The sequence below is a fragment of the Suricata suricatta genome, chromosome 13 (assembly GCF_006229205.1).
Source record: "Suricata suricatta isolate VVHF042 chromosome 13, meerkat_22Aug2017_6uvM2_HiC, whole genome shotgun sequence".
Taxonomy (NCBI): Eukaryota; Metazoa; Chordata; class Mammalia; order Carnivora; family Herpestidae; genus Suricata; species Suricata suricatta.
In genome coordinates this window covers 49,203,742-49,226,211 of record NC_043712.1, presented here as the reverse complement: position 1 = coordinate 49,226,211, position 22,470 = coordinate 49,203,742, and the positions used below count along the sequence as shown (strand labels likewise).

The 22,470-nt window shown below is 37.9% G+C and overlaps 1 protein-coding gene and 1 long non-coding RNA gene across 3 annotated transcripts in view; one reads left to right on the top strand and one right to left on the bottom strand.

The window, feature by feature from the left end:
- The window catches only part of ADAMTSL1 (ADAMTS like 1), an 877,850-nt gene that overhangs the window by 625,343 nt on the left and 230,037 nt on the right, over positions 1-22,470 (top strand). For both annotated transcript variants that reach the window (XM_029920116.1, XM_029920114.1), the window contains 3 exons: positions 6,289-6,415; positions 18,123-18,197; positions 21,900-22,057. In XM_029920116.1, coding sequence (XP_029775976.1) covers positions 6,289-6,415; positions 18,123-18,197; positions 21,900-22,057 — 360 coding nt within the window. The remainder of the gene's footprint in view (positions 1-6,288; positions 6,416-18,122; positions 18,198-21,899; positions 22,058-22,470) is intronic.
- On the bottom strand, positions 1,023-7,355 carry LOC115276219. Its single transcript, XR_003901861.1, has 3 exons — positions 7,206-7,355; positions 5,468-5,651; positions 1,023-1,156 (listed from the first exon to the last, which is right to left on the bottom strand). It is a non-coding gene; the product is annotated as an uncharacterized LOC115276219 (long non-coding RNA).

Genomic DNA, 22,470 nt, shown 5'->3' with positions numbered 1-22,470 from the left:
ATAGATACACAGGTGCCATGTTTTTGGCAGCCCAGCCCTTAGTGCTATAAAGTCTATTCTTAGATTAAATCTGTCCATCACAGTCCTCTGTACATAGACAATTTGTTTTGGCTTCTTAAAATTTGCTTTTACCAAATGTCCCCTGACCACTAGAGTTCATCAAAGGCTATTGAAGAGCCAATTCTTTGAAAGATCTTATATTTATGTGTTCAGTTTTTACTGTGACATTGTTACATAGCACTGTCTTTCAGAAAACTCACAGCAAATGTATATCTAGGATTTCATTACATTGAGTAGTTATGGTTCTCCTGAGCCAGTTTATCATTCATTTATTACATAAATATTGAATGTCTACTACATGGAACACATTATCCTATACATTTTCTTAAAGATCCAGTTATGTTGTAACGCTTGCAGTCTTGCAATTTCTCATATTTTCCTCTCCTCTAGGAAGTTTCTTCCCACACATGTAACCCCCATCTAGCAAATGTGTACGACCTGAAAGTATGTATTCTGTGTAGTTCTCTCATTTTCAGCTTTAACTCATCTTTCTTACTTATTTTTCTCCTTGTCCCATATTCCCATTTGTGCTTTTTGTTATTTTATTGTCTTTAAGCATATGCATATGCTATAGATATTTTTGTAAAAAGGGAAAACATCAAAAAAAATCAATCAATATGTAAATCTTTTGAAGGTAAGTTGGAGATTACAATATCTTCCCAATTGACATAAGTAGTAAATGAGTTATAGGAGCTCACTCTTCCCCATAAAGCTCTATCTGAATTAAATAATTATAAATAAGAGCAGCTGTGACCAGATTTGCACAGTTTAGTTTTCCATATTTGTCTTTCCCTGTGCTGAAAATAAAGGGATTTAAAGGTTTCTTACCTCATGGTGTTGGATCAAGAAACCTTGACATTATTGGCTCAGTATTTGATGCTAGAAGTTGAGGTCCTTATGGGAAACCATTTGAAATGTGGCCAGTGTGCACCCTTCTGAGCATATCAGCTTGGAGTATGGTATCAGCTTATGGATTGTGTTTATTTACATTCTCCAAATTATTCAGATGATAATCTTTCTTTTTTCTGTGGCTCCCAGAGAAGGCATTTTATTATACATATTTCAGTGTCTGGAGAATTTCAGTCTCATGGTCGGTCTATAAAATAAAGAGAGAGACCCCTATCAGCACATACTACAGCTCTGATGCCTAAAATCTGCAGGACATGCTCAAAGTCTGTAAGTCAACTCAGATTGGATGGTATCATCCTAATTTCTGTTTAGGAAGAGTTTTCTGCCCCCCCTTAAAGTAAATCCTGAAGGAGAAGGAGGAAAAATCAGCAGTGTTAAGTGTGTATATTCTATTCAAACATAGGATGGAGGACCGCATGTTTGTGTTTATACATATGTATATGTATGCCAAAAGCATATGATCAGGATAGAAAAGCAAAAGCTGATGACTGGCTAATGGTGTTTAAACAACTAAAATATCTTGGAGCTTTTAAAATTTTGTGTCACCCAAGATAAAATTTTGTTAAAAAAATAAAAAGAGCAGCACTATGCAATCATTTTGGTTACAGAGATTAGACCTCTGTAACACATTGACACCTAGTAGCAGAATTCAAATAAAATACATTAGGCCAAAGTACTCAGTTAGTTTTCCACCCTTTACAAAAAAATTCTGTGTAGTTGCCAAAGTTATGAGTGGTCACTATCTCACTTTCATGTTTTGTCCAGAATGGGGTGGGTCTGGGAACTCAGTGACCTGAACATTGCCTCCCATGACATTTCACTAATAATGAGTGTAGGTGCACTTGGGAAAGAGTCTGTTAAAAATTCTAGCCCTTTACTGTAATTCTTGTGCATGCATCAGGACAGAGGCTTAAGTTAGACCTGTAGTTGTCTTTTATGATGTGTCTGTTCTTCTGTGTACACAAATACAAACAAGCACACATATACACACATATGTGCATTTTTGTCTATGTGTGTGCTATCAATGACCGCAAAAGCTGCCTATCTGTAACCTACAATGCCTTCATCAACAAACCATTATGTTTTCTCTGTGTTTCATTGATTCACCAGCATTCACTGTGCATGTCAAATGTCAAACACTCTACCATACAGCAGAAGCACAAAGATTAATGAAATACAGCCTTTCAAATAGCCCATAATCTGGTAGGGAAACAAACATATTAATAGATTAAGCTCAATATAAGTTATACAACTACTTGAATTGAGTGTATGTAAAAGAAACCCCTAAGTAATAATGGCTTAAGCACATAAAAGATTTACTCGCTCACAAAAAAAGATGTCAACTTGTGATCAGTCCAAGAGGAGTTCACGAACCAAGTTCTTTCTTTCTGTTCTGCCATCCTTACTGCAAGGCTTCCATTCTCAGGATTGTCTCATTTTTTGAGATAGCAACTGGAGCCAACAGGAAGGCAGGAGAGTGTTAGAGGGCAAAAGAGGCCATCTAAGTCAGCTCTTTTTTTAAATGTTTGTTCATTTTTTGAGAGAGAGAAAGAGAGAGAATGAACTGGGGAGAGGCAGAGAGAGACAGATAAAGAAGGAGACACAGAATCCAAAACAGGCTTCAGGCTCTGAGCTATCAGCATAGAGCCCAATGCTGGGCTTGAGCTTACAAATCATGAGATCATGTCCTGAGCCTAAGTCAGACTCTTAACTGACTGAGTCACCTAGGCACCCTAATCAGCTTATTTTAAGAAGTCTTCCCAGAAGTTTCACAGAACCTTCCCACTTTTATTTCACTAATTGCAATTTGGTTGCAAAGCCAATGAAAAATATATTCTCTTAACCTGATATATTGCTACCCCAAATAAAATTGAAGTTCTGTTACTGAGAAAAAGAGGGAAGATGGATGTTGGGTGGCAACAGTAAGCTCTGCCATATGGAGTTATGAACAAATGGCCAAGGATGCATAGAGGAATAAAACCATTAACTGGGGAACCTAGAAAAGTCTTTTTTGAAGAGGAGACACTTAATTTGAGATTCAAAGGATGTGTAGGGGTCTGCTAAATAAAGAATTGGAGAAGAGCACTCTAGGCAGAAATAGTAGTATGTGCAAAGGCACAGAGAGATCTGTCATTATAACTGCCAAACAAGCTCATTTCTTCTGTATATTTCTTTTTTCTCTGTTATTAATGATAGCTCTCAGAGTAACAGTTTAACTAATTTTTAATTAATCTAACAGTTATTCCAGATCAACAGATTGAGGCAAACTGAGATATGTCAATAATGATATTTCTGATATAACTACAAACAGTTTTCCACTTGGACCAAAATAAGAACACTTTATCTGACGATAAAGTATTCCACGATTTAAAAACAATTGAGTTAGAATATTTTGTCACCTTAAAAAGTAATTGATATCAAGTGGGGAAAAGTGTGTCTTTTCAATTCTGAAGTTAAACAAAGCCCAATTAGAACTCACTTGGTTCATATTCAGAGGTCCATAAACCCACATCGAGGGCACGAAGTTGGCGGCCTGCTCAAATTAGCCTTCAAGTATGTCACCTTCTATTTAGCTGTTCCTAATAGACTGTTACTTTGGATCAGTGAAGCTGGATTGTTCTTTTCTTAAAATGGCTTTGGAGCCATAAGAAATCTTTAGGATTAGAGAGAGATTTTCATGTAATCTCCTATTTGGCTCTTTAGATACATCAGAGACCATTAAAATTTTTCCAGAGAAAAATACTCCAAGAAACCTGAAATTTATTTAATTTAAAGAGTAAACCCAGTTATTTTTGAGATGCCTGAGAGTATAAATTTTATGCCCATTGCCTGTCACCCTTCCATAATGCTGAGTATCTTGTAAGACTAAGGTCATCTCTTTCCAAAACTAAGGAACAACAGATGAATCGATGGTTCTTTGAGTACTGCCTAAATTAAGATTGTCATGTTCTTCCAAAGGATTCAGCCCTACTAAGGCAATCAGATGGTTTAGTCTTCTGAGATTTTTTTGGTTTTGTTTTTGTTTTTTGCCATCTTTGGTTTTGGATTACTTTCTAATTAGCTAGTATCTGCACATGACTAACATATGCAATAAACCTCACAGCAAACACTTCCCTTTGTCTAGTTAACTCTGGCATCTAACTCATATCTCAGCTCAAATAACCCTTCTTCAGGAAACTCTCTGGCCTCTCTAGATCAAATTCTCCATATTTTATGTTCTCAGGGTATTGTGTATCTGTGTTTTATAAGTAAGTTTGTATTATGATTATCATTTTACATTTTTTATGCCTGATGATTTGAGTAATACGTGCCCCCACTACTAGTCTCTAAGACCCATGGGGGTAGGCCCTTGTGTGCTTAAATTCACCATTGGATTTTGCTCCTATCACAGTGCCTGGTCCATAGCAGATCTTGATCATTGTTGGCTAAATGATTAAATTATTTTGGAGGGGGGAGGGGAAATAAGTTACTTTTATACTCCCATTTCACACTGTGCTCAGAATACAAGTTAATGCAGAGTTACTCAGCTCCCATGTGGAATTATCTACAGAAAATTTTTGAAAATAATTTTACTGCAGCTAAGCAGAAACATATCAATGAAGTCTTAAGCCAGCATGTGCCGCCTCTGCATGGATGATGGTTGGGTGAATTCTGAAGTTACTTCACTGCAGCCTGTGAACATATTGAGATGAATTGCAGCCTGACCACAATGAATCCCTAGGACAGAGCCAAAGCACCTTTGCTCCCCACACAAGGCTGGGCATTATGTTTTCCTGGCAACTTTGCATTTTTTAAAAATGTACAATCCTTGAAGGAGTTACTGCTTTGTCGTCTATTCTAAAAGATGCCTGTATGCCTGTGGATAAAAATACACATTACCACATTCCAAAATGCAGCACATACCTAATGCATTGCTAAATAATTGCATTTCTCAAACCTTTGCCTAAACATGTGTTTGCAATTATTAATTAAAGGTACAAAAAGGAAAATCAAGCCTCAAAGAAAGGTCATATTAACAATCAGATCTTTGAAAGATAAAATGGATTGTGGAGACTTTCTGGAGAGAAGCTCCTTCCAATGTCCCTACAGTTCTCATTTTTTTTTAATTTTTTAAAAAACATATACCATTTTATTAGTTTCAGGTATACCGTGTAGTGATTCATCAATTCCACACAGAGGTCAGTCATTTTATTTTTGTCGAACACAATAGTTGAAGTCATTTGGGAGTGGATTAAGTCTTTTGATATTAGATCTAACTAGAACTATAAGAGATACAACCTGATACCATTTGGATTTGAATTTTTTAACTTGAACACTGGAAAGGAAAGAATAAAAGTACAAATGAGTTCGCACATATACTCGATAAGTGCTTTTGATTCTGTTAAGCCTGATTTGGGCTAAACATAAATGTCTTGTTAAATGTGTTTAGAACTCAGCTCCTCATTAGCAGAGTAACCTTGGCAAGATTCACAGCTACAGCTATAAAATGGAGAGTTACCTTGCATAATTTTCTCGGAAGTAACAAGATACTTGTGCCTGGTACAGAGCATGGCCAGGCACAAAGGGCCTCAGTATTAGTTATCTCTTCTGCCTTCCACATCAATCCTCCTCTCCTACCACACACACATACAAGAATCTTGCTCCATCAGCTGGTTCTGTGATTGTTTCCCTTAGTTGAAGTGCTATAGAAAAGGAAGTATTTTCATTATCATTCAGCAAATATCTATTAAGGGCTTATAGTTTGCCAAGCACTATTCTACTTGCTTGGAATACATCAATGTACTCCAATAAACCCAACATACAAAACCCCTGCCCTTACCCAGCTTGCAGTCTAAGGAACATATGAAACATGAAAATACCTCATAATTGTATTTTTGGAATTTTAGTGAATCATGGGAATGATTTTTTAATTAAGACTCTATAATATCAATAGAAGATTTATAATATATATTTATATATTTGTATATATGAAAATATATAATTTTACATTATATATTATTATATATAATATATCAGTTGAAGATTTCCTCTCTCCCTCACCTTCTCCCCTGCCTCCTTCCCATCTCTCTCCCTCTGTCTCTCTCTTTCTCTCTCCACACCCTTCTTTCTGTTTATATATTTAAACTGTAAAAAACATCTTTACTTGTTTTCTTCCTTAGCTTGATTGAAATTCCAGCTGAATTCATTCCTGTTTATGGAAAGCATGTCTTATGCCTCCTCAAAAATGAAGGGGGGATCATGTAGTGATTGGTGATGGGCCTCACAGTGGATCCCTACAGTAAGCACCCGGTTGAATTGTACGTCTCTCTCTCCTGTTAGATTGTTGGCTGCGATCACCAGCTGGGAAGCACCATGAAGGAAGATAACTGCGGAGTCTGCAACGGGGATGGGTCCACCTGCCGGCTGGTCCGAGGGCAGTATAAATCCCAGCTCTCTGCAACCAAATGTAAGGCACTACAGACGTGGGACAGTCTTTGGGTTTGTGGGCTAATTAATCTCCCCTGGTTTAATGCTGGCTCTCCCCAGCATCTAGGGAATAAGGCCACCACCAAAATGAAGATGAACCTGAAAATATTGTAGAAAGCTTCATGTTCCTGCTTTGTGTATTAGTGTAAGCAGACCAAGTCAGGTAACCCATTGCAACCCCAAGGAAGAAACTTCTTTGTGGCACAGCAAAAGAACTACACATGAATCAGGATACATTCTATTTACATGCAGTTTGCTCCCCAACATGAGGAATGCCTGCATCCAAGCCTCTGTCTGATACATAACCTGGTGTGGCTGGTGGAATACAGCGGGGAGAGTATACAGACCTAAACAAATTCACTTCTACCACTGTGTTCCTTTACAGAATGACCTTTGATAGGTGCTGGTCACAGATTCTTTCACTGTCTTCCTTTACAAAATGACCTTTGATAGGTGCTGGTCACAGATTCTTTCAGAATTAATATTGGCCAGCGATTATGTGAAGTTATTTTTTGGCTTTTGTGTGTTAACCTCTCTATACAAGTACAGTAAATATATGGTTATTATGTATAATATGTGCTGAGAATTTTGCATGATCATCTCATTTTATCCTTATGACAACCATATAGGAAGGTGTTGCTTATTCTTAGGTCATGAATAAGATAGCTGAAGCTTAGATAGATTATGTGACTTGCTCAGAGTAACACAACTATAAAGTAGTAGAGCCAAGATTCAAGCCCAGAGTCTGACTGCAGACCCTAAGCACTTACTCATTCCTCTGGATTGTCCCCCAGCCTGCTGACTGTTTCCATGGTGGGACATTTGGAAGCAATTAAATGGATCAGGGCAAGGTACCACTGATGTCTGCCCAGCTGGTCTCGCTAGAGTAAATGGTATATATTGTCATGATACCTAAGATAACAACACAGTTACACAGCAATCCAGATCATTTTACAATACAATGTCCTCTGTGACAGTTACTGCTTTAGGTACCGTATTAGATATAGATAGAGATAAGGCAGCTCTTGGAGTACCCTGGTGGCTTAGTTGGTTATACAACCAGCTCTTGATTTTGGCTCAGGTCATGACCTCACAATTCATGAGACTGAGCCCTACATCAGGCTCTGTGCTGACAGCATATAGCCTGCTTGGGATTCATTCTCTCTCTCTCTGAAAAAAAAATAAACATTTAAAAAAAGAAATAAGGCAGTTCTTGTATTCTAAGATACATATTTGTAGAATAATCTGACCTTGCTTGGTATACTGTCTCCAGATTTTGCCATTATCCGGAATCCTTCAATAGATCTTTGATGAGTATCTTTGCACACGTCTCCTCTGGCTTGGGAACTGAGAAGAAACATCTTTACTGAAGGTGGTTTTGTTCTCTCTACTTGTTGACTGGCTGGGAAAAAACAATTGACATTTGGTGGGGTCTGTGGCTTTAAATGGACTTACAAGCAAAAAAAAAAAAAAAAAAGCCAGTGTGTGCTAAAGTATTATTCCCAGAAGTCAGAAAAAGGCAGTTTGCTCAAAGGAATAGGCCCTAGAGAAGAAGAGATGGTAGGCAGAAAGACTAGGGACTTTTAAACACCAGAAGCATTGAAGGTACCAGCTTAGGGAACTCTACATCCTAACACCCCTGCAGACAGTGAAAAATGTGAATCTGTGGGGGAGAGAGACTCTGGCAGAGAGAATGAAGGATGAGGTAAGTTAGACATTGATATAGTACATTCAGGTGAGTTTTTTTTTCTCTCATATGTTGGTAGCTTCTTTCTATAAGATGAAAAATTAAAGAATTTGGAAGATGAAAACCAGAGGGTAGAGGCACAATACTTTTGTAAATCTCTGAAGTCATGGTGGGATATTTGAGGGGAGGGGGACTACATTTTAAAAGTCACTTGTTTAGAAAACAAACCCTAGAAGACTTAAAGTCTTTCTAATTATTTGTGTCAATAATTGAATCAGTGCTCATTATCTAGGAATCTAGGAGTTTCTGCTAGGCACCATAAAAAGGAGATGGCTTGCTTTTGTGCAGTAATTCCTGTATAGCAGGGGTAGGGGTAGGAGTAAGCAGTCTTCTCTCCATACCCATTCATGGCCTCTGCCTAAACACTCTGCCTCGATAGATAGTTCTCTTACCCTCCTGTTAGGGGGTCGTCAGGGATCCCTGGGGCCTGAATCACTGGAACAATGTGGAGAAGCTCTGAAAGAACAAACTGAAGCAAACTAAGAGCCATAAGTCATCCTCAGGTCTGCAGATAGATGTTTCAATGAAAAGTGCTCATTTCAAGACCAAGAATAGGTAAATTATATAATACACAACCTGATGATTATCCATAACGGCAAAAGGCAACTGATTCATTTACCCGAGCGCTGATGATGCCTCGTGACAAAATGATTTATCTGAATAAAGCCCAACATATGCATGGACCTCACCACAATGTGTAGCAGATGCTGAACAAACTGCCTCATTTATGTTTTCCCCACCCCAGAAGAACCTTCCACCCTATATTTACGGACTGTGAGTGACCCACAGGCGGGGAAGATTAGGCTGCTCTGCGGGGCCCAGCGTGCTGGCCAGGTGAGCGGTTCTTCACCCGTGAAGGCCCGGAGGAGCCGGGCCAGGTCTCTCCTCTGCACTCTGCCAAAAGGCACTGTAAGCCAGCCACATGCTTTTTTCGAACTCCTAGGCCTCGGATTCCCCACATTGAACTCATTTTCTTCTGAACTTATGTCCAAGATTTTTTTAATGTTATCAGGCCTTGGGGGAACAAAGAGAAAACAGAAGAGTGGAGAAAGACCATGGTGGGAAGTGCCAGAAGGAAAAAAGAGAAGCAGGAGAAACTTATCCAATGGTTGCCATTTGCTGGCAAATAAGAAAGAAACCATCTTTGTATCGAAAGACATTATAATTGCCTAATACAAATACAGACAAGGAAGAGAGATCAAGGCACATTTTCCCCTTTTTTAAAGACAAAGGATGCCCAATGATATCATTCAGTCTTTCCATTTTTGCTGGTCACTTCTTTTCAACTTCCCCAGCCCAACAAAAAAAGAATAAATTTAACTAACATTAACTTTTGATTCTTGAAATTAAAGGCTCATTTTTTTTTTTGCAAATTGTATTGGCTTGTGCCCCGTTACATATTTTCCAAGTGTATGCAATATATACTTAGAACTAAAGCCAGCCTATTTGCTATCAATTTAATATCTTTAGCTTTGCGAACCTCTCATATGAATTGGTGTGTTTTGAAATCACCTGGGTATTGTAAGGCTCCTGAGGGACAGACAGAAGAAGAAAAAACAGACAAAACAAATAACTAAATAAAATGTGTGTATGTCATATGGTGGTAAAAGTCCTAGAAAAAAGTAAAGCAAGGATGAACAAGAGATAGGAATGGGCTCCCAGCCAAGGGTGTTACAGAGAGTTACAATACTAAATAGGTTAGTAAGAAAAGGACTCACTAATAAAGTGGCATCTGAACCAGGATCTCAGGTCACCATGCAAAAGTCAAGGGAAAGAGATTTCCAGTCCTAGAGAAAAGCAAGTACAAAGGCCCTAAGGTACACACATCCCCAGCATATTTCTGGAAGTGCAAAGAAACTAATGTGACTATAGTAAAGTAAGTTTAAAGAAGACTAGAGGAAATGATGAAAGCAGCAGGGTTGTGAGATGGGCTGAAAAATGGCACAGATATTATAGGATTTTGTGAGGACGGTGGCTTTTTGTCAGAATGAGATGAGAATTAATAAGAGGATTTTGAACAGAGGAATGATTTGCTTTATTTTTAAAAGCATTACTCTATCTACCGTGTTGGGAATAGACCACCATTGATCCAACTATGGAAGTAAGAAAAGTGGTCAGGAGGCTATTATAGTACGCCAGACCTGGAATGATGACAGCTTAGACCATGGTAGCAGCAAAAGAGGTGATAAGAAGTGATTCGATTCTGAATATACTGCATTTCTTTAACTCTAAGACGTCACTGATTAAAAACTGTGCCCATATTTTATGCACCACAAGAAAGAAAAGTAAAAGACTATGACATAATGCCTCCTGACGACTTATGGTGTTTATTTGATGGCTCTTAAAGAATCTACTTTAGATTTAGATATGTTTTAACATTTTAAAAAATTATTTTGGAGAGAATTGGGAGAGGGAGAGGGGGACAGAGAGAGATTCTTAAGCAGGTTTCACACTCAGCACAGAGCCTGACTTGAGGTTCAAATCTCACAAACCTGAGATCATGACCTAAGCCAAAATCAAGAGTCAGACGCTCAACTGACTGAGCCACCTAGGTGCCTCTAGATTTGGATTTTTTTTAAAACCATGTTATTACTCATACATATAGGAAACCTGAAATAAATTAATAAATTGATAAGTAAAGCCAAAATAAAACTCTTTCTCAAATTTCAGTTTCTTTTTAATCATTTTGGACTCAATGTCCACAAGTCATGGGGGTACTTGTAATACAGCATTTTTAAAAGAATCCACAAAAGAAGTAAAATGCATTTGTCCTGGACTCTTATTTTTTTAACCAGCTGGATTGAGGTATAAATGGCACACAGTAAACTAGACATTTAAAGTGGTCTACTTTATGCATATATATTTGAAGGCATCTCGATGATCAAGCTCATAAACATATCTGTCATCCCCCAAATTTTCTTGTGTCCCTTGTAATTCTTCCCTCCTGCTCTCCTGCTGCTGTCCCCTGGCAACCACTGATCTTTTTTATGTCACTATAGATTTAGTTACATTTTATGTAAATGGAATTATACAATATATGCTATTTGCCAGATGGCTTCTTTCATTCACCATAATTATTTTGAGATTCATTAATGTTGTAGCATACATCAGTAGTTTATTTTATTTTATTGCTGTATAATAATTCCAGTGTATGGACATACCACAGTTTGTTTATCCACTCACCTGTCAATAGACAGTTGGGTTGTTAACTCTATTAATTGGTATGTGGGGCATTTGACCTCTGAGCATTTCATGACTACCCATTTCTTTGGGTCTTTTTTTTTTTTTCATTCCTTTCATCAGCCTTTATTGGTTCCCAGCATACATGTCTGTATTTCGTTAAATTTGTGCCGCTTTGAAATTTTTTGCCCTATTGCATTGGTATTTTATTGGTACTTTATTTCAATTTCCAATTGTATATTGCTAGTTTATTTTTGTCTGTTAGCTGTGTATTTTGCAAACTTGATAACACACTAGGTCTGAGTTTTTGGATTTCCTACATAAACGATCACATTGTTTTACAAATAAGGATGGTTTACTTCTTCCTTATCAAGTCATAAGCCACTTATTTATTTTTATGGCCTTATTGCCCTGGCAGGGATGTTCAATATGATGTTAAATAGAAGAAGCAAGAATGGATATCCTTACCTCATTTCCAATCATAAGAGAGAAAGCACTCAGTTTCTTGCCATTGAGTATGAAGTTAGCTGTAGGTTTTTTGAAGATACCGTTTATCACACTGAGGAAGTTCTTTTGTCTTCCTAATTTTCTGAGAGTTATTATGATGAATGGATGTTGAATTTGTCATGCTTGTTCTGCCTCATATGATGTGATTATGTGGTTTTTCTTCCTTGGACTTATTGTGATGGATAACATTAATTGATTTTCAAATAAAGGAGCAGACTTGCTTCCCTGGGATAAATTCTGCTGGGCCATAGTATATTATTCTTTATGTAAATTATTGGATTTGATTTGCCAATGTTTTGTTTGAGGGCTTTTTTACATCTGTGCTCATGAGAGATAGTTGTCTGTAGTATCCTTTTCTTAAACCATCTTTGTCTAGTTTTGGTACCTCATACAATGAGTTGGGAAGTGATTTCTCTGTTTTTTTTAAAAAAGCTGCATAATATTGATGCTTTTTCTTCTTTAAATGCTTAGCATCATTCACCATTGAAATTCTCTGGGCGTAGAGGTGTATGTGTGTGTGTGTGTGTGTGTGTGTGTGTGTACTTAAGTTCCTGAACATATGCAATGAAGTTATAGTAAATATTTTAAGGTCTATCCTGTGTTTTGATGGATTGATTCTTCCCTTCAGTATGGGCTGTAATTTTTTGGTTCCTTTGCATACCTGGTAATTTCTCACCTGATTCCAGATATTGCAAATTTTATCTTGTTAGATATTAGATATTTTTGTATTCCTATACATGTTTTTGAGTTTTGTTCCAGAAACAATGAAGTTACTTGGAATTAGTCTGATCCTTGGGGGTCTTAAAATTTGGTTCACTGTTTGACTAGAGCTAATAGTCCCCTGCCACTAAAGTAAGACCCTTTGAATGTTCAGTGTCCCATGAATTATAAAGTTTTCTAGCCTGGTTTTTTGGGACAGGATACTATTCCCAGCCCTATATGCCTGCCAGATACTCATCTCTATGATTCTTTTGTGCTATTATTTCCTCAGCCTCGGGTAGTTTTTTTATACCCATGTCCTGATTAGCATGGTTACCCAAAGACACTATTTTTAAATATATAATAGCATATATCATCAGTATTTCACATAAAGGTTTTTCCCAGCTTAATTGAGAAATGATTGACATATATCTCTGTACAAGTTTGAGGCATACAGCATGATGGGAGAATGCTCTTAAATCTCCAGAATTGTCTCTCTGGGTTGCTCTCTTCTCTTTGATAATCTGTCATTCAAACTCTAGCCACTGATCTTTTTCCATTCTTCACTTTGTCTTTAAAACTCAGGGAATCCTCCAGACTTAGAGTTCCCAATTGCTGCGTGGCAGCCTGGAAATTCTTTCAAAGCAGGAAGCTGGGGCATGTTAAGGCTCACCTACCTTGTTTCCTGATTCTCAGGGATTGCTGCCCTTATTTGCCTGATATCCAGTGTCTTGAAAGCCATGGTTTTATATAGTTTGGTTTTGTGGGGTTTTTTTTTTTTTTTGGCTTTTTGGTTGTTTCCAGGCAAAAAATCAAGTCTGGGTGCTATTATCTGATTTTATCGGGAACCAGAAATCTTTTTTTTTTTTTGAGAGAGAGAGAGTGAGAGAGAGAAGTAGGGCTCACCTGAAAGGGGGCTTATGCTTACCCAATGTGGGACTCGAACCCATGAACCATGAGACTGTGACCTGAGCCAAAGTCAGATGCTCAACAACTGAGCCAGCCAGGCACCCAGGAACCAGAAGTTTAAACCTGAGCTCTTAACTCAGGTTTGCAATTGTATAGGGTTGGCTGGCTTTTGGCTGTACTTTGGCAGTGTTGTTTAGTACTTCTGATTCCTCATCTCCCTACAAGCTCCACAACTGTTTAGTTCCAAGAGGCTAACTAAGTATGTTTCACTATTCTCTTAGAATCTTCTTCCAAGCTGCCGACACCCTCTTTGCAAGTGTGATACTGGTTGTTTTGGTGTTAGCAACGATGCAGGCAAAGGTAACTAAGGCAGGAACACTGCCTCGCTGAGAAAGAATGTAATGCACCATTGATTGTGGTATGCATTTTGATTTCATTTATATTAAAATGTGAAAGTCTGTTCTTAGAATCAATGAAATATGGTATTTTGACTCTTATTGCAATAGGACTTTCTAACTCATTAGATATAAATATGAAGTCAAGGATGGCTCCAAAGTTTTTGGCCTAGGCAACTGCAAGGATGAAATTCCCAGCAGTCCGGCAGGATGCGTCTTGTTTCGTGTCCTGGGTGTGTGTCCTCTGTTGTGTGATTACTGATAACCTCAGGGCTCAAATGCTCAGCTTCACTTATTTTTATGGCAATATTTTAAGAGTAATACAGTTGGCATGAAGATAAAAAATATACTATTAAAACCACCTTAAGATTGGCAGGCTGTGAGGCACCTGGGTGGCTCAGTCAGTTTAGCGTCGGACTTCAGCTCAGATTATGATCTCACAGTTTGTGGGTTTGAGCCCCGCATCAGGCTCTGTGCTGACAGCTAGTTCAGAGCCTGGAGCCTGTCTTCGGATTCTGTGTCTCCCTCTCTCTGACTCTACCCTGCTCGTGCTGTCTCTCTCTCTTTCTCTCTCTCTCTCTCTTTCTCTCTCTCTCTCTCTCTCTCTCTCTCTCTCTCTCTCCCTCTCTCTAAAATAAATATAACATAAAAAAATTTTTTAAAGATTGGCAGGCTGTTACTATATATATACAATTTCTATAGGTAGCCAACTGCATTAACAATGACTCTTGTTAAAAAAAAAAAAGCTGGTCTATGACCAATTAGTCCTGTAGACTTAGAGGGAAAACTCCTTAAAAACATAAACATATCAACAGGTCTATAAACAAGGCAAACTCAGATATCAGAATAAGAAACCCTGCCTCTTCAAAAATTACCATTATCACCCTTCTCTAATACAGCAATGAATCACACAGAAAAATCCACATATGATAAGATGGAAAAACAAATCTAAAATACTCTATAGAAAGATTGGAGTACACATGTAGCTATGATTTTTGAGGAAATATTTTAGGTACGGTCTTTGAGTACGATTTTCTTGAGAAAGGGCGTTTGCAGCCCATAGTTGTGAAATGACAGCATTTATGATTTCCAGGGAAAGCTTAGCAATTTAACTGAGAAAGAGGTTATCTGATCTCTGAAGCAGGTCTTCCAGAATTGCTGACTAATAACCTAGAAATATGTCCTAAAGATTAGCATCCTGGTTGTGTCAACAAAGCCAGAATAGATTAGGGCAGATGCCCTTGATCATAGAGCAGTGTGCCTCTGTGGAAAAGTTGCCTGGACGAGTGTGAATCACAGTGAGAGAGGATGTAGCCACCTGCCTCACCGGCCAAACCTAATGAATTGAACACGAAGGAGGCAGGTGACAAAGCCAGACTGCTTGCACATTCTCAAATATCTTAACACCAGTCTGTCCTCACTACTGTAACAGATGCCAAATAGAAGAATTCCCCAGCCCTAATCATTGAGAATTTATCCTTAAACAAGACCATTACTAACACATATACAACTCAAAGCGTAGCTTTGTATCAACATGCAGAGTATGCAATTAATTTTTTTCCTATCTTTTGTCAAATTAAGATCACCGTTTCTTAAATTATATTTTGAGATGTATCAACCAGTGTCAATAGATAATATATATAAAAACTTCTCTGGGTAAACATTTTGGGGACACACTGGATTAAGTAGAATGAAATGAGGTTCTTTGGTCCAGGGCTTCAAAGAGATCCATGTGCTCTGAATTTCCACGAACGGAGTACAGCATGTGGCGGGTTTCCATATTTTGTTTCAGATCCCTTCTCCTGGGACCATTTTGTGCAGTTGTTGCTTTGCTTGCCTTTTTTGTCACTGAATCCCTGGTCCCTAGCATGGGGCCTGACACTAGGAGACACTGAAAAAGTATTTGTGGAATAAATAATGAATTTATTTCATCGCCTGATGAGCTCCCAGGTGTCCATCGGCCCTTTACAGAACCAAAGAGGAATAGGCTATGTGTGACTCTTCAGACCTCTTGTATCGTGTGCTGCTGACTCCTCAAGTTTGTGCCAGCTTGAGTTGCTCCCTATTTCTCTTTGACGAGGCAGTGCAGTCTCCATCCCAGCCTCTTCCGCCAACAACCCTCTGAGTTTCTCCCTTTCTTCCTTGGGGAGCATACAAAAGTTAACGCATCAGCCAGAAGCTGGAGTTAATGCCCCAGCATGCAGAATGTGAGTCGCGTCTCAACAGAACAAGAGGGAGGCGGGCTGAGTGGTGTGTGGGTCAGAAGACTGCCACTGAGCATTGCAGGGAGGAACAGAAAGCTTCCCTTTTACTTGCACTTTATTTGACCTGTGGATAAACAAAGCCTTTCTATTTCCAGAAATCCCATTGTTTTAACTGCTTTGAGTTTCTTTTGTAAACTTTAAAATCCATGTCTTTATGCAAGGCATTGAAAGCTCTATGGGCTCAGTCTGAACGTTTTTTGTTCCTTTTCTATATTCCCCTTACGTGGTTTTTATTCTTATATGCCACAAACTCTTGGCTATCTGAAATTCAGCCTTTTCTTCAACAATGTATGACATTAAAAACAGCTAGAAGGTTGTGGTGTGAGTAGAATGTTCAATACTGTAGAGCACTTGATAAATTTAATCTCTTTAGGAAAAGAATTGAGAGCATTGATTGGTTGTTCTCATTCAACTGGCTATGTGCTAAGGCCTTGGAAGATTTAAAAACATAGTAAAAATAAGCAGTCTCTCAGTTCCTGTCCTTAAGGAGATTTGGAATAGAGGGAGGAAAGTAATATTTATAAAATGCCTTCTGTGTTCCATGCGATATATTGATATCAGTATCTATATCTTTTCACAACAATATTATGAGGGAAGTGTCATTTTTCCTGTTTTACAAATGAGGAAACTAAGGATCAGAGAGATTTGAGAACTTCTGAGATTTGTTTATTGAAATCCAATTCTCTAAAAAACAGGATGATGTTGTTTCAGAAAAATGGGTACCTTTTCAGATTACTCTTATTGAAACTATACTCTTTCCAAAGAGTATAATAATATTTAATATTAGAAAAATATATGTGAAACAGAGAATCCAACAGAGCTTCCGAATATGCTAGTGAGTTTAAAAATACCTACTTTCCCCCTTGCCTTCTGGGATGCTCTCCTATTTTTTCACCAAGGGTTACTCATTATACTTCTCAGAGGCTTCATTTCTCCATCATAAAATGGGGATGGTAGCATCCCTTTTGCCTATGATTTGGGTGAAGGGGTAAATAGTATAATTTAGGTGTAAGTGAAACTCTTCAGTGGCATTAAAATGTAAGGTATTGTTTTCACAAATTTCACAAGTAAGAATGTTTGCAGTGCATGTAATATACCTTTAATTTTTTAAAAATGTAGATTTGGGGACTGCTTCCAATGAATTGAGGCTCAATTTGCAAATAAGGTGAAAGTAATCTATTTCTAAATTATCTGTGATTCACCCAAAAAACACTCTTTTTTAATTTTCAAGCAGAGAGAGTATGTGGGGGGAAAGGTTCATAACCATTTATGAGACACTCACTACATACAGTATATATAGATGTAGATAGGGTGAAGGATAGTAAAGAACCAGAAGGCATGGCTTCTGGCCTTCAGGTATTTAACAAAAGCAAACAAATATATTTTCTCCTATTCTTATGTGTCCTACTAATCCAAGATCATTGCTTTGCTAGAAAGAAATCCAGGTTTTGATATAATAAAGTCATTCTTGGGACATTAGAATTTATTTTCATTTTGTAATCAGGAGAAATTTGGCAATGTAAAACCAGGTTTTAAAATCAAAAATGAAAACATACAAATTCATTTCTTTATCTATCTATACATGTATATTTAATGTCAAATCCACCTTAAGTTATCTAGTGACCAACTTCATTGGCATGTTTTATTTTGAGGAAAATGGAAATTTTGATTCCCAAATATTGGTGTTCATATTTCAAACACTTAAAAAATTGTCATTTTCTCTTGAATACTGAAAACAAACTGAGGGCTGAAGAGGGAGGGGAAAAAGGGAAGCGGGTGATGGTCATGGAGGCGGACACTTGTGGGGAGGAGCACTGGGTGGTATATGGAATCCAACTTGGCAATAAATTGTTAAAAAATAAAATAAAAATAAATAAATAAAGTTGTCATTTTGAGGAGTACATAAGTCAGTACCTTTATATGGAGCCAATCAATCACTTTGCATCAAATTATGTGCTTTAAAGATAATGCTTTGTTTCTCTCTAGTGGACGATACTGTGGTTGCAATTCCCTATGGAAGTAGACATATTCGCCTTGTCTTAAAAGGACCTGATCACTTGTGTAAGTAAACTCAGTTGCTGTCCTTTGGCTATTGGGAATTTTAGTCATTATTATTTTTTGTTCCCAGAAGAGATTAAAATACAGAAGTACAAATCTCCCTACTCTATCATAATACGATATTCTGAGTGCTTCTGTTTATCTTTTGGCTGCCTGATGAGATAGCAGAAACCTCAGGGTAATTATCTCTAACCACAGTCATCCTGAAAAACACAAAATAGATGCTCCCAGTAGGTCGTTCATGGGTTAAGCACATGTTTATGTTTTTGTGCATATTATTTCTCATTCTCTTCTTTCTCTCCAGTCAATCTCCATTTTTTTCTTTCCTTGTTTTTTACCTCTTCCTTCCAGTCTTCCCTACCTCTCTCTCTCTCTCTCTTCCTTCCTTCCTTCCTCTTTCCTTCCTTCCTTTCTTCCTTCCTTCCTTTCTTCCTTCCTTCTTTCCTTCCTTCCTTCCTTCCTTCCTTCCTTCCTTCCTTCCTTCCTTCCTTCCTTTCTTTCTTTCTTTCTTTCTTTCTTTCTTTCTTTCTTTCTTTCTTTCTTTCTTTCTTTCTTTCTTTCTTTCTCTCTTTCTATTCTCATGTTCCATTACCTTATCAATTCAGGGGAACATAAAACCATCAAACAACCTTAACCCTGGGGCATTTAAAGAAATGTTTAGTTGTCATATAACTAAACATCCCATGTATTAAAGACAATACAAAGCCTTTGTATGTATTGAAGATAGCTATTGGGATTCAGGATGGAAGGTAATCAAAACCCTAAAGATCAAGTGATAGGATGGCTCCACTAGAATTTAGAAAGAACTAATCAAGGCAGGAGTACACAGCCATATCTTTTCTTTTTTGTTATTAGCATTTAGTATTATTTAGAGGTAGGCATATAAATTACTAGCAGAAAACTATAGATATAAGCCAAGGAGAAGGTATAAAAGTTATATTGTATTTTCTACAAAATTTGGTTACACCAAAAGACATCACCTCAGCTGGTCCCTTGAGCATTTCTGGTCTCCACTCTGACTATTCCTGGATTCCTTAAAAACCATCTATCATCTTCTTTTCTTTCTTCCCTCCCACACACATGCCTATGAAACCAATTTAGGTAGCAAGCATTATCTTTTGGCAATTGGATTATAAATGAAATCATTCCAGAAAGACAAACAAGAGGAAGATAAATTGGAGCCTGTGAAAGTTCAGAGAGTCTACTATAGTCTTTCTAAAAATAAAAATAAATACATTTCATGGGAGAGACAGGATTTGAGGGGTCATGTGAAGGAAAGGAGTAAGTAAGGTACAGTTCAGGCAAAGCCAGAAGATGCTGATAAGTCACCTTATATGGATCCAAGTTCTTTTCTAACCCTGAACAGCTCCCAAAAATATAGTATTCACATGTCAGGAGATGATATATGTGTGTACGCTATCACCATTCAAATGATTTGCTTTCCCCCTGGAGGATTGGACAGAGGTAACTGCTCATGTAACAATCCCACTCAAAAATAGTATTTTTCTGAGCGTGACAGGCCTGCTCAGAATAACACATCCAGGCAGAGATCATCACCAAGTGGGGGACTGACTCCTTAATGCAGAAGAAAGAACCCAAAGGAATATATTTAAGATGAAATTTATTTTTATCAGCGTAGTAGCCTCCCAGTTTTCCTAATTATGTGATCACTAAGAAGCTAAAGAATTAGCTTTGTTTAGTTTAATTATCCAAAAAATTCAATACGGAAAACTGCAGATGGTATTTGTAAATCATGGAAAGAAAAGTGGAATTTGCTTTCCCCCCCAACAGACGTAGTGTTGGCAGCATATAGGTACCTTAGGAACTTTTTGTTTTGTTTTGGTATCTGGTATGTATTTGTTTGGTATATAATATAACGCAAGATAATGTGTGAATAAATGACCCCATGTGTCTTTTGCAACCCTTTTCACTTACCTCCCAGAACCTTGTCTAATATGGGACCAACCTTAAACATTTAGGGCCAAACCAGAACAAGACAAGGCAGTCGGGGCCGGACCCAGCTTACCTTTAATCAGAAGTACCTTGAGAAGTGTAGCAGGGAGGCCTGGTGATAAAATGAAATCAGATGTTTGGATCAGGCTTAGACCCCCCAGGATTTTTCCAAAACTAATTTGGTTTGTGTCTTGAAGATATTTCTACAAATTAGTGCACATACATGTAAGGCAGCTTAAGGAATGAAGGCTAGAAGAAGGAGATCCTTCTGGATCAGCTTTCCTCTGATGACAACAGCTCTGGTTTCCCTTCCAGTTCACCCTTGATGTGCCTTATGTTCTCTGTGAGGACCTCTCTCTTTTCTGGGGCAGGAGGGTGGAGCCTGACCTACTCCAATCGATGGGCTACACAGACTTGATCTGAGAGTCGTGGGCATTTCATTGGACACCAACATTCTTCACCTGTTGGTATTCCAGCTTGAAGTAGACAACACTTAGAATAATTTAGTACAGGTACATTAGTACCTCCAGAGACCCTAAAATTGTCCCAGAACCCCAATCTGTAAAACATGGAAGATGGAAGTCATTCTGATTGAATGTGGGGTCGGAGACCCAGAGTCTCACCTGACACTCTATCCTCCCGCCAAAGAACCACTACCAAAACTAAGGGTTCTTATGCAAGTTTTAGAAACCATTAGACTTAGTCTATCTCTCTTCACAGGGTGGAAAGTTATTCTAAATCATTTCTGAATCACATGAGAACTTAATCTACCTTGAAATACACAGTATAATTACCATAATCCTCAGCTTGCTCTGATTTCCTACAACCAAAGATGTTGTTGCATAGGCTTCATCAATGGCCAAGTTCAGTTTGGAATGCTCCAGGAATCAAGAAGCTCCTCTTTCCCTCTTAAGCACTTAAAATATCGTATACGTACATAACACTATATTAGGTACCAAACAGGATTTTAAAAAGAGAAAGAACTTGGGCACCTGGGTGGTTCAGTCGCTTAAGCAGCTGACTTCGGCTCAGGTCATGATCTCAAGCCCCACATCAGGCTCTGTGCTGACAGCTCTGAGCCCAGAGCCTGCTTTAGATTCTGTGTCTCCCTTTCTCTCTGCCCCTCCCCTGCTCACACTCTGTTTCTCTGTCTTTTAAAAATAAGTAAACATTTAAGAAATTTTTAAAAAGGAGAGAGAACTGAAAAGAATGGGACTTCCTTGGCCTCATTACTATAATTTCTTCATCGTGCACAATAGCACACATGTGGGAAGAAACCAAGTGGTACAAATAAACGCACAGTAATGCATGAATATAAAGTCACATGGGTGCTGAGAAGAACTCAGAGAGTACCCTCAACCTCACAGATGAAAAAGAAAACTGGAGGATATTCTAGACAGAGAGCCATAGAGACTGGAATCAGTAAGATACGTATGGGAGATGGTTTAATGAAAGGAATAGGATTGTCATAAAGTGAAATACACAAATGAGTCATCCAGGGAGTCAAAGATCTTTTGATTGGGAGTCTTGAATGTCTGGTCAATGAGTTTTAAAATGATTTCATTTGAAACATAAACTCTTCTTTGATCTAGAGGTGCCCATAAATTTTGTTTATATCACATTGTCAACTGTGTCAGCCATATAAAGGGGGATACTTCTCCCTTCATAGTTGTAGAGTCTTTTATGAAATATGCTTGCATATGATAGCCCTGAGAACATCTTTCTTTCCTTTAAATGTGTTTGATTATGTAGATCTGGAAACCAAAACCCTGCAGGGGGCTAAAGGTGAAAACAGTCTAAGCTCAACAGGCACCTTTCTTGTGGACAATTCTAGTGTGGACTTCCAGAAATTTCCAGACAAAGAGATTCTAAGAATGACTGGACCACTCACAGCAGATTTCATTGTCAAGGTAAGTGCCTTTAGGTTTTGAAGACACATCCAAACTGTTATTTATAATCTCCTCAAGAGAGAGAGAGAGAGAATTTGGGTTTGGGCATCAATTTGGAAATCCTGTTACCCAGGAAATGTTTAATTCAAGGGTTGTTGAGGTACACCGACTTTTCAAGAACATGTATTTTTCAAGACCTAAGAATATTCTTAGGTATGTATATATGTATATTATTTAATAAAAATACCCAAAGACCAACATATCATGAGTTGGAGGATATAAACTGTTTTTCAAATAAATTAGGATATAGTCATAGACTTATAAAGTGTCCTCAAAGAGAAAGACAAACTAATGATCTATAGACTTGGTCATACGTCCAATTACAAGTACTGTTTTCTCTTGTACTGGCAAAAAAAAAAAAAAAAAAAAAAAGA